The sequence below is a fragment of the Magnolia sinica genome, chromosome 2 (assembly GCF_029962835.1).
Source record: "Magnolia sinica isolate HGM2019 chromosome 2, MsV1, whole genome shotgun sequence".
NCBI classification, from domain to species: Eukaryota; Viridiplantae; Streptophyta; class Magnoliopsida; order Magnoliales; family Magnoliaceae; genus Magnolia; species Magnolia sinica.
Window position 1 is genome coordinate 122,532,004 of NC_080574.1, and position 17,640 is coordinate 122,549,643.

A 17,640-nucleotide genomic window follows, 5' to 3' on the forward strand; every position below is an offset into this window, starting at 1 on the left:
ATTTTTAGGCCCGAGCCCGGCTAGCGTGATGGTTCACACCATGCACTCGAAATTGCACGAGATAAATTATTTAACTAAAATCCAACCGTCCAAATCCTTGATCATGATCACAAAATCCAATTTACTGAATGATCCTAACCTCCAAGATGCTCATTTGTTGAACTACCTTCATCTTAACCATCCATTACATGTTAAAGAATTGGACAGTCAGAATATTTTATAAATGAAATTATTAGTTAAATGATCCATCTGAAGTAGGGCACACAATTTAGACGGATTGATTTACTTAAAATCAATGCCATGTGTACAATTTCTAAGCGCGGGAGTAGGAAGCATCACACTTTGCAGAGTATCGAAGTTTTTTATCCTAATAATTTTCCCAAACTCAAAAAAGGTTCGATAGTGGAGGCTGTTGGGTAGAGACTCGCCCAATCTGCTCGCTTCTTCTTACCACTATCCGATGATCCATACCGTTCATCTAGAATCGCTCACCATATATTTTTTGTATTAAATGAAAGAAAAGAAGAAAACCCCCTCTCATGAGAGATCTCATTCACCATAAAATAACATTGAAGTCAACGGTCTGGAAACTAATTTTCTACTTCACCTTCTAATCAGTGGTGAACATCTCTAACCTGTAATATTCTTCATTACTAACCATCTACTATAAAATGTTCTAGATGAACGGTCTGGATCATCACATGGTGGGGCAGAACTAGCGAGTAGATTGGGCGAGCCACTGTAAGGAGAGCCTTCCTAGTACTAAAAAAAAAGGCACTTTCTCGAGTTCCGCCTCTCATCTTCTTTCCCACTAAAAAATTTCTTTACATACTCTTTTTCTTTTTTACTTCAATTACTTCAGCAGAGAAATGAAAATTTTGAAATCTCAAAACTGAAAAAGAAAAAAAATGCCTTTGCAGTTTTTTCTCACTCAATCAAGAACACCATATTTTTCTCCATTTCCTTCTCAAGAATTTCGCAAGCTTCGATTCTCTGAAAGACAGTCTCCAAATCCCAGATTCCGATTCAAGGCATCAAGCGGTCAGAGATGGAAATTAAACGACATCGATGCAGGTGGGTGCTTTTTTACTTAAATCTTTTTTGGGGTCTTTTGTTTGTGTTGATTTTGTTGGATTTCTTGTGTTTTGTATTGGTTTGCTTTTAGGTTGTTGAGATTTTGTTGAATTGGGTTCTGTTTGATTTCCTTGTTAGTTGATTGGATTTGGAGAAATAAGTGCGTTTTGTTTTGAATTTTTGTGATTTTTTTTCTTCTCTTTTTGTTGGAGAGGATTCAAATGCTTTGGTTTAGTAGTATGTTTAGGGCCTGTTTGGATGCCTGTAACTTTTTTAAGCTGTAAGGAAGTTACATGTAACTTACTTACAGGTGTAAGTAAGTTAAAGGTAATCCTGTTTGGATATAAGTTGTAACTTACTTACGGGTAACTTACTTTTTATGTTTGGATAACTTGTAACTTTATTATAGGTAATAAGTTGCATATTCATGCTAATTAGAGCTTGAAATAGGGAATCGTTGAAAAATCAGATTTACACATAAAAAAGATTGGATAAAATCATTCCATTTTATCAAGCCCATGTAAATGAATAGTTTGGTTGATTCTTAGGCTAAACAAATCAACAGGCGGGCCATAAAAGTGGGCTCACGTTTTCAAAATGCTTGTAATATAGGAAAAAAAAAAAAGAACTTGAGGTAAGATATCCAAGCGAAAATTTCCCACAGGAGTGACTCTTGTTGGCAAGGATCAGTTAAAGAGAAATTACAAGCATAGGAAGCTGCTTCCACCAAATTCTGCATTAGTAGTTAAAATCTCAAAGTGGGACATTATTAAAATGGACCAATATCAAGGGACTGTTTAAAACCAGATATCTTAACACTTCGATGTACCCTCGATTTCTCACCATTTGACAACAAGCGAGAATCCAGATGCAAATGGAACTTGGGACTGTTTGAAAATGGATATGTTAACAATGCAGTGGGCACTCAATTTCAAAACACCTGAGGACGTGAGGAATCTCAATGCAAATAGAAATTGGGAGTGTTTAAAAAACCGTATGTTAAAACAGATTTGGGACCTACACGGGGACAAGTTGCACTGACCAACAAGCCCCACTTATACAAAATGAATAATGGAATGTGGGCCCCTCTATGATGTATTTGTTTTATCCACACCATCCATCCATTATTCTAGATCATTTTAAGAAATCAACCCAAAAATAAGGTACATCAAAAACTCAGGTGGACCAAATCACTAGCAACAATGTTGATTGAATGCTCGCCATTAAATACTTTTGGTAGGCCACTGATGTTTTGGATCAAACTGATATTTGTTTTGTTCCCTTCATCCAGGTCTTTCTGACCTAATCAACAGGTTGGATGTGAAACAAACATTACAGTGGCCCAAGTAGTTTTAACGGTGGACTTTCAATCATTACTATTTTGTGTGGTGTGGTCCATCTGAGATTTAGATATGCCTCATTTTTGGAATCAAGCTCTAAAACAATCCAAAATAATGAATGGACGGCATGGATAAAACAAATACAGGATGGTGGACCCCACAGACCATCGGACATTACCCATGCCTCTAGCCAAACTGCCACTGTTAACCCCAATGAAAAAAAAAAGAAGAAAAAAAAGAGAAGGAAAACATAAAAAAAAAAGGAAAGAAAGAAAGGGGTTTTCTAACCCTACTGAAGCTGGATCGCAGAGGGAGAAGGAGACTGGTAGAGGGAGAATGAGACTGAGAGAGGGAAACGGAGGCCTTCACTCCGTTTGAGAAGGTAGGTACGCTTCTTCAATGCAGGTGCGATTCTGCCCAACGATTTTCATTTCAAAATTTCCAACCGTTACTTGTATCAAAGATACAGGTAACTTGAAAAACGACTCTAGTGCCTGTAAGATTTTCGCCATTTTCTCCTGTAAGAAAGTCATAGGTTGAGAGAAAGTTACCTGTGACTTTCTTCCCCCAAACACCAACTGTAACAAAGTCACCTGTAACTTTGTTACATTTTAGAAAAGTTACAGGCATCCAAACAGGCCCTTAGTGTTAGGAAAAAAAACATGGGGGAGATAGAATGCTTTGCTTAAATCATGGATCACTCTGTCCTTAAGACAATAAGGGCATGTTTGGATACATGGAATCCAGTGGAAAAGAAAGGAAAATGGAGAAGGTTTTTCATTGATGTGACAGTTGGATGTCTATATGGAAGAAAAGGTAGGATTCCACATAGTAATCATTCTAATTCTCAATAGTAGCACAAGAATCTATGTGACCGTTGTCTTACAAATATGCGATTTTTGTTTGTTTTGCTAATTACCACAATAATGTAAATGAAATGAGCAATGATTAGAAATTACTTTGCCTGCATCTGACAATAGCTGCATTTGACTACAATGATGGCAAATTTACGCTGTTTGATTTATCAATGATAAAACCGTAATAATGGCAATTGTATATTACTTCAATGTCAAATCATCATCAAAATAAACTGATGTTGCTATTTGGATGGAGATTTTTATGGTAATTATATGAAAAAAAATGTAATGATTATAAATTACTTTTCTTGTCTGCTAAATACAACTACATTTGACTGACCATTCATATATTTGGTTTGGCAATGGTAAAACAGTAATGATGACACAATTACTTCACATTACCAAAGAAATGGGCAAAACAAACATGCCCTTACCATCAATGTTGGAATCAAAGGGAAAATAGCTCTTGTGGAAGTAATTTAATTAATTATTATTATTATTATTATTATTATTATTATTATTATTATTTCACTTCCTTTGCATTTCAAGTGCAATCCAATCATGTCCTACATAGCCCTTACCCTGATGAAACTAATACTGTATAAGGTTTCAGGCTCCCAATAAGTTTGCCTCTAGGATAATTTAGGCCTAGTCTAGATGTTGTTGTTAATCAACAATTGTTGTACTGATGAACAACCCGAACACCCATAGAAGCAACTCAGAAATTTCGAGAATAAATGCATATTGTAGAAGGAAATAGAAGGCCTAGAGGAATTGTAGATTGAAGAAAAATGGCTCTTGCAAGCCCTGTATATGTATAACTCGGATGGGTGCTAAGAGAGGCTTGAGAGGGTGCCTAAAGAGGCCTTGGTCTATCGGGAGACACTCTGACATCCTTTCCTTTGAATTAGGGGCATTTTCATAATTTATTCTTGTCGGTAAACTTGAACCAGTCTGGTGTTTGCCTTGCCACGCACCTTGCCCAACGGGCTTCTTAACTATCACCCAGAAATAGCCACATCACCTGATCATACAAATAAATTCCACTCAGGTGCACCACGACATTCAACGGTAACACCATCATTGCCACTTGAGCGCCATGTCACTTGTGACTGTCAACAAGTCAACCGTCGCACTGAGTTGTTGGTTAATCCCATGGTTCACGCCATTGCTCGACTCAGGCCTAGCCTAGGTTGGGAAACATTTTAGGATCCTTAAGCTGCTCATGATGATGCACCCATGCAAAATGTAGTGTGCCAGAGGCACCCAAGCACAGGCGTGCATGTGCGGGCCATCATTATTGGAGTGATGCAATACTCCCGACGTGTTTTTTGATAAATCGAATATCTTCAATTGTTTTAATGGGTAAATTACCCCATGAAGTTTTACTTTCAGATACTCATTTTTATCCTAGAGCCATTAAATGTATTTTCCTTGGGTACTCATTGACACAAAGAGGTTATCATTAGAGCTGGGCATCAAGTCGAGTCGGACCGAGTTAGGGTTGACCTGACCTGACCTGATTTCGAAATAGACCTAACCCGACCTCGACCCGAATCAGTACCGAATCCAGCATGCATGACTCGATCCAAGTCCGGGTCCGGCATGGACTAACCTGGATTGAGTTCGACCCTGTCACAGGGATCGAGTCAGTTCGAGTCAGCACAAAGTTAGGTCAAGTTGACCTTTTTATTCCCTTTTGACATTTTTTTCTCTCGTTTGTATCCTGATTTAGTAGTGTACTTGAGTTGTGTTGTTCAGATAAACATTGTCAAAAGTATTGTAACAAAAAAAAAATGAACAAAGTAAAAAAACATTGTCAAAGTATATTCAGAATCTCAGATGGAGTTACACATACAAACCAATAAAAATTCATTTATTCAATATGCTTTGTATGATGAATGCCTTTGTGGTGTGTAACTTGAGTAGCCTTGTCCATAATAGTAACCCCCTTCACCTTCGTCGACAAAATCATCATTTGGTTCACTTTTTATGGCTTGGACTGCGGGAGAACTCAGGGCTGATTTCAAGCTGGAAGTGTCTAAAAAATGGTTGTTTACCTCTTTTGAATCAGATGGTGGAGATGCCTTTGCATCGTCCTCATTAATAGAGTTAACAAGTTTTTTCAATCTTGTTTTGTGATATGATTTGTACGGATTCCCAACCGCCTATAGAATGCAGCCAGACTTTTAAGAAATTTTGATGGTTTATTGCTTGGCTTATGTCCTGTACTTGTGCTTGTTTTGGCATAATGTTGTCTCGAAGGGGGTTGATGTTGTCTGGTCTTGGATGCCAATTCCAGGCTTTATTTTACGGCTTCTTTATAATCTTGTTCTTTTTGTTCCCTTAATAGTTTGCCTTCTTCTTCTCTACTAAGTGTGGGGGCTATTCCTTTGCTTGACTCTTCTTCTTTTATAATAGGCCTACTTTTATATCTTTTGTGGCTGGTTGTATTAGCTGTAGGGGAAGGGGTGAAAGCCTTTGTTTTTGACTCGAGAATGGCTCGAAATAAATCTCAGACTTCTGGAGGAGCTTTGCTATAAGGGGCAACGTCTCCTCCCCGACAAGTCAAATGTAATTTTAACAGATTTATTTTGTTTATAAGTTGTTTTCTACACAACTTGCATTGCAACTTTGTCTTTCCATCCTGAGAGTAGACTTGGGCTATGTAATCCCAAATATCCGCTGATGGATTATCTTCCGATTACATATCTATAAGTGTAAATTTTGAAAGAAATAATATTTAGTTAGGCTGGGGCAATATAAATAACTAAGGAATGAAGATAAACAAACGCAACCAGGTAATCATATGAGATTTAAGCAACATTAAGTCATTTAAAAGCATAAATGAAAAGATGAGAAATATTAAAAAAAATTAAAATATATAAGTTGATAAGCATAGAAAATATCCATCCACCCATCATATGTTACAATTCAAGTCCACAAATAATAACTGTCAAATTTTCATAAACACATGCAAGGGAAATAGAAGGCACTATGTCATTCTGCTTCATGCAATTGTTGTGGGTACTGTCTCATCTTGCTTCTCACTTTCCTCTTTCTCAACCTCCTCATCAACAGAGTTGCCTTTTTCCCAGATCGGACACGACCAATCCTGTGTACTAAGGAGCGCTTCAACTGATTCTGAAGTAAGTGAGCTTCAATACTTGTTCTTGACCTTACTCCCGTGCTAAAAGTAGATTTTGACGACATGGTTGAAATTGGAATTAACAATATGACTTGTACCATCAACAAGAGCATAGGGTACTGTGATTCACGAGCTTTCAACGTCCACCAGTCTAAAACATTAAATTCTTCGCCTTTGTACTTTATAAGTGGCTCCTTGAGATAATTGTCAAGTTCTGTTTGGGTTGTTTGCGTTTGGGTCTCAACTTATGCCATGAAAGATATGAAATTGTCGATCGTGTTTTGTTGTACAACAACATTAGAACTAGAACCCACTTGAGGAATCTGACTTGCAGTATTGTCTTTTGCGGCCCCCAAAGTTTCTCCATAGAAATTATATAGATATCCGACTACATCACGAATCTTATCGACCTCAGTGACACTCTTCTTACCATACAACTTTTTAAAAATGACTATAACCATGAACATTTTGTATTGATGATCAAGAATGACTGCAACGGCCATTACCAAAACGCACTTAGACTAATACTTACAAACTTTAACTGCATACCCGTAGTCATTATTTGTAGAAAGTCTGGTCCACTACAGCTTTTGTGCGAAACATCCTTTACTCTCTAAAGTTTTGGCAAAAAAATATTTGTTGTCGAATACTTGCTTCCTAAAAAGATCTCCGTTGTGTCGTAAAAAATTGAAAGAAACTTGTAAATTGCTTCAGCTCTTGTGCAATCATCATAAGAAGGCAACCACTAATACGCACTATCACACTCCGCATAGTGAGATAATGAATATTTGAAAGTTATTGTTGAATCCAACATTTCATAAGTTGAATTCCAACATGTTATGACATCCAACTTTATCATTATTTGCGATGACAAATTTAACCGTTTCACGATCTCATTCCATGTATTTAATCGTGAAGGTGACTCTCGTATGTGCTTCGCACTTTCTTATGTTCTTGATCGTTGACTCAATTATTTTAAGCCCATTTTGTACAATTGAGTTTAGGGTGTGGGCACAACACCTAACATGAAATATTTTTCCATCGAAATACAAGTCACTGGGGGCTCTAAATCGGTTCTGCAAAACCGTTATCACACTATCGTTTGTCGAGGCATTGTCTAAAGTTATCGAGGAGATTTTCTTCTCAATGCCCCACTCCATGAGGCATTTGTAGATGCAATATGAAATCATCAAATCAGTATGAGGTGCAAGATAACGAAAGTTTATAACTCTTTTACAGAGCCTCCATTCGGCATCAACTTGGTGGGCAGTTAGTAACATATATCCCTTTTGTTGATTGGACACTGTCCACAAATCTGATGTCAGGCTGATTCGGGAAACTGATGCCAACTATCCTTTCAACTTGACCATCTCGCTTGCATACATCATCATGCACACTCTCTTTATTGTTACATGGGAGACCTTCTCGTATGACCTTCTCGTATATGGGGTTAAGACCTTCTCCACCATCTGAAATGGTTTTTCATCTACAATCATAAATTTGGCCGTCAACTCATTCACATGGTACATGTTATACTTATAGGTGGACAAGGTACAAAACAACGGATCTACAAAAGGTTGAGTAAATTAAAGTGTCTGTTGACCTGAGGTCTGGCTTCTCACTTTTTTTTATGACACTTCAATAGGTGTTTCTCCAGAGTTGTGGTCGACCTGTTGACTTTTTTAGCATATTGAGCATCGAGTACTTGCACTATATCTTCATTGTGCCGTTCTTTAGGGTCACTTCTTCAAAATCTTCCCACACTACTGATATTTTTTTCCTCTTTTACTAAACTTTGGGAGGTACTAATCTCAATGGGCACCTCTTCATCTTGTAGACCTATTCCTTCATCCAAGATCATCGGTGAAATGACTGACAAACCATCGCGGGTATTGGGAATTTCCTCACTGGTCATCTATTAATTGAAAGATACTAAATCAGACTAGCACTATAATGCCTTAAAAGTATATACTAAACGCTAAATTAGTCACCCATCCAAGGTTGGATAGATTGTGATACTTTTATATTCTCATTTAAATGCCAACGTCGAAATTCCGGTAGCATTTTCCCATATCTCTCTAGATAAGTTGATCTTCCATTTCATTCCCATGCCAAATATCTAAGCAATGTGAAAATATTTGACATGAGAAATAAAAAGGAAGAAACATATCCAAAGAGAAATGGAAAGATGGAGCGCAGAACATGCATGAGCATTAAAATAGGTTATGTGAAAGCATACTATCTATCTAAACATTGAACTGTCCAAAATGGGACAATTTAAGCGATTTCTATGCCACTAAAAACACATTATATCTATGTCTGGCCACGTAGAAATCCTCAAATGGACAACTAATTATCTAATTCAAAAAAATAAACCACATTAGGCTAATTGTCTAATGCACAACAATAAGTTAAGCAATAAGCAATGTAATCCATAATTCACAAAAATAAACAATTAATTGTCTAATTTACAAAAATAAACCACATTAGACTAACTGTCTAATGCACAATAATAAGCTAAGCAATAAGGGGTTAGGGGAATAAGGATTTAGGTTTAGGCTTAGGTTTATGTTTAGCCGTTTTAGGTATAGGGTTTGGGGATTAGGTTTAGGGTTTGGGTTTTCGGTTTATCGTTTAGGTTTAGGGTTTAGGTTTTAGGTTTAGGGTTTGGGTTTAGAGATTAGGTCTAGGGTTTATGTTTAGGGTTAGGGTTTAGGTTATAGGTTTAGGGTTTAGGGTCAGTGTTTGGGTTTAGGGTGTAGAAATGGCTCAGCCTGAGCTAGCATGAACGCACCACGGCCAGGCCGACTACACCTGAGCCGGCTCGGACGCACCACACAGTCGACAGCCAGCTCGATTGCACCCGAGCCAGCTTGGACGCACCCAACCCATTCCAATTTTGACATTCAACCCTAATTAGAAATTAGTAGATGAAAATCATGAAAATGAAACTAGAAAATTACAATTTACCTTGATTAGAGCCGAGTAGGTATTGTCCGTCTTGACGAGCTCCTGCCTAAGTCGAGACGAGCGGCCGAGTTGTGGTTATGTAGTCGTGTGGGAGATGAGAGAGAGAGAGAGAGAGAGAGAGAGAGAGAGAGAGAGAGGAGGAGGAGGAGGAGGAGGAGGAGGAGGAGGAGGGTGGCCGTGGCCTGGTGGTTGGTGGTGGTGGGTGGTTGCCGGGCTTGGGAGAGGAGGGAGGGAGAGAGGTCGGGTCGGGTGCGGGCGTGCAACGGGTAGGTAGGTTAGAATTAGATTAGGTGTGTACACACACACACACCCACACACACTACCTGAACCTGAGTCGAGTTAGTACCGAGTAGGATTTCGGGTCGAGTCGAGTTGAGTTAATGGGTGACTCGGACTTGACTCGGTTTGAGTTTGGATTGGGCGAAGTCTACTCGGTTCGGATCGACTCACCCACTTGGTTTGTGTCGGGTCTGAACGAGTCGAACGAGTCGAGTCTGCTGAGTCGACTCGTCCCATGCCCAACTCTAGTTATCGTTGTTACAATTCTTCACTTTAGAGACTGTGTGTGCAAATGTTATTTTTTTAGCCAACTCCATTCTTGTCACAAGATAATAAATCTTTTTATATGGAAGCTCTGCTTATACTTATTGTGGTTGAAGAAGACATAATCCAATCTCTTACCCTTGCTGATGACTCCATTCCCATTGCTTCTTAACGAAAAGTCTACTCATGGTGAAGATGGATAGATAATGCAACCAATTATGATGTCGAGTATTCTATATCTTCTTCTGAGCCTAATGGTCCAGTGACTTCTCTAAATAGTTACAATGTTTTTATTGCCTTGAGAAAAGGTAAGCATGCGTGTACGGATAATCTTATTTCCAAATGTCTTCTTTTAATGCTTGTCTCCAATCTTCGACAAATTTGTGCTATCATTGTCCTCTCATTTTGTTACCAAGTCATATTAGGGAGCATTATTACATAAGGAGTGGAAGTGGACAATGGAAGAGGAAATGACTGCTCTTTATCAAAATAACACCGGGAGCTCATTAGTCTGTGCTGATAAACGTGTTGTTGGTTGCAGGTGGATATATACTATTAAGTTTTATCCTGATGATACTATTGAATGTTTGAAGGTTCACTTGGTTGTTAAGGGATATACTTAGGCCCTTGGTGTTGATTATACTGGAATCTTCTCTCCTCTTGACAAGTCGAACTCTATTTATGTTATTCTTTTTGTGGCTGTAAATCATAGACGATCCTTCTTCCAACTGGACGTTAAAAATGCCTTTCTTCATGGTGATTTTACAAAGGAGGTCTACATTGAGCAATCACCTAGATTCGTTGCTTAGGGGAGTCAGACAAGGTGTGTAAACTGAGAAAGGTGATCTATGGGTTGAAGCAGTCTTCACGCACGTGTGGTAAATTCAAAAAAGTTGTGATGAACTATGGCTTTGTTCGAAGTTATGTAGATCATTTCGTCTTTTTATGAAAAGGCACCTCAAGTCTTGTTGTGTTAGTAGTATATGTTGATGGTATTGTTGTTACCGGAGAGTGACAATAGGAGGATTGATAAGCTGAAGAAGTATCTTTAGAGGCATTTTCTCCTAAAAGATCTGGGTCATCGTCGATACTTTCTGGGTATAGAAGTTGCCAGATTAAAGGTAGGAATTAATTTGCCCTAACGGAAATACATTTTTGATTTGTTCGTAGAGATGTGCCTTCTTGGTACCAAACCAAATGATACACTAATCGATTTGAATTACAAACTTGTTGGTGATCAATGAGATGTATTTGAAGACCCTGGGAGGTATAAAAGATTGGTTGAAAACTCATCTATTTAATTATTACTCGCCTAGACATATCTTATGTTGTGAGTGTGGTGAACTAATTTATGAGCTCTCTAAGAGCACCTAACATAAATGCAATCATTTAGATTCTATGGTATCTTAAAGGAGCACCAAGTCAGGGAATTATGTATAGATGGAACAATTATCTTTAGGTCATCGGGTGTTCTGATGTGGGCCGGGCAAGTTCTTTGATAAATAGATTATGTAATAGTGGGTATTGTATGTTTGTGGGAGAAAATATTGTCACGTGGAAATTAAGAAGCAGTGTTGTGGCCCAATTAAGCGCTGAAGCAGAATACAGAGTAATGACTCATGTTTCCTGTGAGCTAATGTGGATCAAGAAACTATTGCAAGAATTAGGATTTTTGGTGAATTTACCCATGCAGTTGTTTTGTGATAATCAAGCGACATCCCACATTTCAAACGATCCGGTTTATCATGAAAGACCAACATATTGAAGTGGATTGTCACTTTATACGTGAGGTCTCTAGTGGTGAAATCTCTACTTCGTATGTCCAATCACAAGATCAACTTGGTGATGTATTCATCAGGGCTCTACCTCATAGTTAATCTGCACGCATATACTTTAAGCTTGGCACTGACATCATGTATGACCTAGCTTGAGAGGGAGTGCTAATACATGGGAAATATGGGTCGTGTAGCTATATGACCACCTAATGGATATGGATGTGGGCTGTACAGTTATATGACCCGCCTAGCACCTTCTCGTCTATTCTTTAGTTAAATTGGACTAGGATTCTTGGTTAGGACTTCGGACTTGAGGGGATTTTTTGCTTTTGTTACTTGAGGGTGTTTTTGTCTTATCACTTGCTCATTATTAATATAAATAGGAGGAGAGGGGATGTCCATCCTTAGAATCCCCTTTTCCTTTCTTTTCACAACTCTCTTCTCTTATTTTTTCTTCTAATTTACAAATCTACAATCCCTATGCTCTGAAAGTGGTCATTTAACAAGTTCTGAAAATAGCTTCTCCACCTTTCATTGATTTGATTGTCTTTGACTAGTTGATGCAGGACAATTAACCACTTGCTCTAAAAGCTCGAATTGGCCCCACATCTCATGGGTTAGGACCTCGGCCGAACCCCCCTCGTGGGCTCATGGGCCCCAAGTCACATGGGCTGCCCACCCCGAGTGTGTCCTCGCATCCCACGGGTACCCCACTCGAGCCCGGTATGAAATGCCCCTGTATTAATCACCCCTAGTGAGGAGTCTCGAACATAAAACCTCCCCTGTGGGCCCTAAATCACATGAGTCACCCACCTCGAGTGTGTCCCCGCATCCCACGGGCTACCCCACTCGAGCCCGGTGTGAAAACGCCCTTGCATTAATCACCCCCAGTGAGGAGTCTCGAACTCGAGATCTCCCGCTTTGATACCAATTTGATGCAGGACAATTAACCACTTGCTCTAAAAGCTCGAACTGTTAGAGTATGACGAATTAATCTCTTTATCTCATAGCCCAGACCCCACATCTCATGGGTTAGGACCTCGGCCGAACCCCCCTCGTGGGCTCGTGGGCCCCAAATCACATGGGCCGCCCACCTCGAGTGTGTCCCCGCATCCCACGGGCTACTCCACTCGAGCCTGGTGTGAAATGCCCCTGCATTAATCACCCCCGGTGAGGAGTCTCGAACACGAGACCTCCCTCGTGGGCCCCAAATCACATGGGTCACTCACCCTGAGTGTGTCCCCGCATCCCATGGGCTACCCCACTCGAGCCCGGTGTGAAAATGCCCCTGCATTACTAGTACCCTTTGGTTATCACTTTTAATGTATATAACGTGATCTAGGTCTCTACCCTTCCTCTCTCTCATTTTTGCAAGTTTGATGACATCTTTCTTATATGCTTCTCCCTAATCTATTGTAAAGATCATTACAAGCCTTAACCTTAGCTTTACTTTCTTAGCATTTCTATTTTTTTCAAACTTTTCATTGTTTCTAGTTCCTTGCCAGGCTTTGAAATATGAATGTTTCTTGTGAATACAAACACACACACACACATGTCATTAGACCACCAAGTTTTCTTATATGATTGGCTTTCTCTATAGACGCTACTAAAACATCTTTTGCCACTTTCTTAATACACTTAGCTATCTCATTTCACATAACATTTACTTCTTCCTCGACATTCCACTTTCCATCTTCCATCAATTTATTTTTGAATAACATAGTTCTCTTTTTTTAAATTCCATCACGTAGTTTCTGGACACCTATTAATTTCGCTCCCTTTCTTCCATCTCTTAATGTAAACGTTCATAACAATTAAGCTATGTTGTGCAATCAGACTCTCTCTTCCTATATAACCTTTCAATCCTTGCATATTGATTATTCTATTTTCCTAAGTGGAAAGAAATTTATTAGGCCTATGCATGATCTACTTTTGAAAGTTATTAAATGTGCATTTCTCTTTTTAAAGTATGGGTCTTCTTTCTAGTTCTAGTTTACAAATCTACAATCCCTATGCTCTCAGAGTGGTCATTTAACAAGTTCTGAAAAAAGTTATCCACCTTTCATTGATCCGATTGTCCTTGACTAGTACCCTTTGGTTATCACTCCTAATGCATCTAACATGATCTAGGTCCCCACCCTTCCTCTCTCTCATTTTTGTGAGCTTGATAACATCTTTCTCATATGCTTGTCCCTTATCTATTCTAAATATCATAAGCCTTAGGTTTAACCTTACTTTCTTAGCAATATTTTTAGCATTTCTATTTTGCTCAAAATTTTCATCCTTTCTAGTTCCTTGCCAGGCTTTGAAATATGAATGTTTCTCTTGATTTTATTTTATTTATTATTATTATTATTTTTTTTGCATTGTCATTATACCACCAAGTTTTCTTATATGATGGCTTTTCTCTCTATACAGTACTAAAACATCTTTTGCCACTTTCCTAATACGCTCAGCCATCTCATTTCACATAACATTTAATTCTTCCTTGACATTCCATTTTCCTTCTTCCATCAATATATTTATGAATAACATAGTTCTCTCCTTTTAAATTCCATCACTTAGTTTTTGGACACCTATTAATTTCACTCCCTTTCTTCCATCTCTTAATGTAAACGTTCATAACAATTAAGCTATGTTGTGCGATTAGAATGTCTCTTCCTATAACCTTTCAATCCCTGCACATTGATTGTTTTGTTTTCCTAAGTAGAAAGAAATTTATTAGGCCTATGCATGATCCACTTTTGAAAGTTATCATATGCGCATTTCTCTTTTTGAAGCATGGGTCTTCTTTAGTTTAATTTTTCCACTAATTGTCTTTACTGTTGTTGTTAATAATAACATGGTATGCCAAACGGTTACATATTGGCCATTATGATTGTAACCATTACGCATTACGGGGCTGAAACGGCCGTTACAAAAAAATGGCCCGTAACAATCCTTAGCGGGTTTGTAACTTATTCTTCTTCTTCTTCTCTCTCTTTTCTTTTCTTTCTTTCTTTCTTTCTTTTTTTTTTTTTTTTTCAAAAAAGAAAGAAAGAAGGAAAAAGGTTCTTTTTTTTTTTTTTTTTTGGTTTTTTCAAAAAAGGAAAAAAAAGAAAAAAAGAAAGAAAGAAAAAGGTTCTAACTGCTGTTACGACCCATAATGTAACAGTCATGGAGGTGGCTGTTACAGCCACCATTATCATTATGGAATACCTTGGTGATGGTGATGATGATGATAAATAGTATACTAATATTAATAGTGATAATGTTTAGTATTTTGCTTGTGGCCGGTTATGTGGAATCTCCTGTTGATTGATGAGCATTAAGATTTGCAAAATCCTGACAACAACAATGACATAAGAAGCATTATCCTTTTTGAAAGATTGTGTTGATTTTATTGTTATTTTAAAATTTTAAGATGGGAACAAAGAATGCAAAATGTTATTAAAATGAAGTAAGAAGAAACATCATGGTAAAGGGGAATGAATCCTTGATTCATAGAGAAGGGTTGGAAACCTCTTTAGCTAATTCATTGCCGAGAATACCAAATTTAGGTGGTCCCTGGCTCCCACTAGTGGAAACTGTGTGGTCCACCTGGAAAATGGACTCACTCATATTCCATGTGTCTCCATTTGAAAATGGGTTAGCCCGTGCTGGATACCTTTTGGAGCTGGATGATTGCCTGGTATGGTGGTCCAATGGACTACTGAACTGAACCTTCATAATAAACCAGACATGGGGGTAGAACGGTCAGCAAAGGGAAGAACATCCTTGGGCTACACCAGATTGACTAAGATAACCACAGTAGATAATGAGGTTTACATGGGCCATATTGCAACCATACCAGTTATCACTAAGAGGATTAAACCGACAACAGAGGATGGATCCGTTATGTAAGGAGCTGCCACTTGTGAAAATCACTCAAAGTCAATGTGGGATAAAACTCAATAGATGGAGTAATTTTTGGAAAGGAATAAAGAATGAAGAATCATAAGTTCCAACCCGGTACAACCTCAAACCCTAAGCCCTCACTTTTAACCCCAAAATTCGTTGCGCTCTCTTCTTCAATGATGTGCAACATTTGGACACTTCTGAAGAAAGAAAAGATATTCCAGAAGTAGACTGCCCAAAACCACCGAATTACATTGAGTTCCTCTAATCCACAAATCTTATAGGGAACCACTAGTAGCTTTGTTCATTCTATCAAGTGACGATGTATCCTTAATTTCATACTTCTAATTGTTATGAAGTTCAAAGTTAACCTTTCATAAATTCTCTCTCCCCTTCTGCTTTACTATCCATGTCTGAAGACAATGTGTATAATATCTGATTGATTTATATATAATATACTTTTTTAGTTTATGCCTTATGACTGCTCTATATGTAATGAAGATACCATGTGGTTGGGGTACTCTAAAATGCTTACATCTTGACAGATGCTGTTCAACAAAGGTTAAACTTATGGCTTCTGAAGACGCAAAACTTCTTGAGTGAAGTTGCTGCCCCTCTAGTAAAGACTGGGCAGGGACGGAAGCCTGATCTTGAAAATGCACTTGATAACATGGAAATCGAAGAACTCTTTGTGGCGCAGCAGCAGACAATTGAGAGTAGAACACCAAATGGGAATCTTTCCTCAGCTGCTATTATTTCAATTGAGCAATTCAGCAGGTAATGAAATTCACTGGGCAGGGATGTAATATATTTATTTTGCTGATGCTTCACAAGAGTCTGTGCGATTTTTCAAGTCAATAGCTACACAACCTGTATGTTGGACAAGTTCATACATTTTGCTGATGTTTTGAGCTTGGAAAGGCAATTCTTTAGGGAGCATTTGGATGCACTATCGAAATGAGTTGCAATTACTGGTCTGCAAAAATCTGTACAATTTTTCTAGTGAATGACTTCATCTATTTGTTGTAGTAGTTCACATATTTTGTGAAGGTCTTGAGCTTGGAAAGCCCATTCTTTGGGGTGCATTTGGATGCACTATCACATTGGATTCAATTATTAGTCTAATTAAGTGGAAATAATTAAATTGTAACTTATTTTCTTAGCATTTATTAAGGGCCCGTTTAGATAAATAGAATCCATGCAGAAAATGGAAATTCTTTTCCACTGAGAAGACAGTTGGTCTGTTGGATACATTCATTACACACAATAATCATCTTATTCGTGGTCAGAATTCTCTGGCACAAGAAACGAGGTGGTAGTTGTCTCATGAAATTGGGGATTACACTTGCTATACAGACAACAGCCCATTTGTGGGAATCCTATATTCTATAGTGACCATGGAAACTATCATTTGGGGAATTATTATGTATCCACAGATTCCAAACGGCTTCCACGTATCCAAACACAGCCCAAGTGTCTGAGCTCCAAAGTTAGATTTTCAATTTGAACTTGAAAGAGAAGTATTGCAATTTGAGGCTACTTTCTCATTATGAATGTTAGAGTACACAGCTATTGTGTCTACGTATAGAGCACCATACTGGTGGAATACAGTGTTTTATGTGTATGTGCAAAGCACCATATTTGTGGTGTATATCTTTTAGTTATTTTTTATGTGTGTTGATTCAATTGATAATTATCTCATTATCCCTCTGTAACCAGGAGATTATAAGTACTCATGATGAGGGATGCATAACAACTCTCTCTCTCTCTCTCTCTCTCTCTCTCTCTCATCTCCACTTCTTCTCTCCTCTATCTACTTGTTTCCTTCGACTAAACCTACATGGTGTCAGAGTGGAACTGATCCTCTACTCTTCCTCAGATAGTTCTCCTATACTTCCTTCTCCTTTTTGCTCTTTCTATATTTCTTTCTTTTCTATTTTAAGGGACTACTGTCCCTCTCTGATGCTTTACGAAATCTTTTGTGACAATAAAGTGGATTAATCATACAGCCATCATCATCAACAAATGGTTCTATGAGTTTTCTGACCTTTAATCAT

At 38.2% G+C, this 17,640-nt stretch overlaps 1 protein-coding gene across 6 annotated transcripts in view; it reads left to right on the forward strand.

Moving 5' to 3' along the window:
* The first annotated feature begins 805 nt into the window (after nt 1-805).
* The window catches only part of LOC131237521 (uncharacterized), a 48,680-nt gene continuing 31,845 nt past the window's right edge, over nt 806-17,640 (forward strand). For 2 of the 6 annotated variants that reach the window (XM_058235343.1, XM_058235341.1), the window contains exons 1-3: nt 937-1,074; nt 6,353-6,420; nt 16,129-16,360. Coding sequence is in view for 5 of the 6 variants with exons in the window: in XM_058235341.1 (XP_058091324.1) it covers nt 16,254-16,360 (107 nt within the window). In the remaining variant the exon portion in view is untranslated. Of the gene's footprint in view, nt 1,075-6,352; nt 6,421-16,128; nt 16,361-17,640 lie in introns of all 6 variants that reach the window. The other 4 variants (XM_058235342.1, XM_058235344.1, XM_058235340.1 and 1 more) reach the window with 4 other exon arrangements.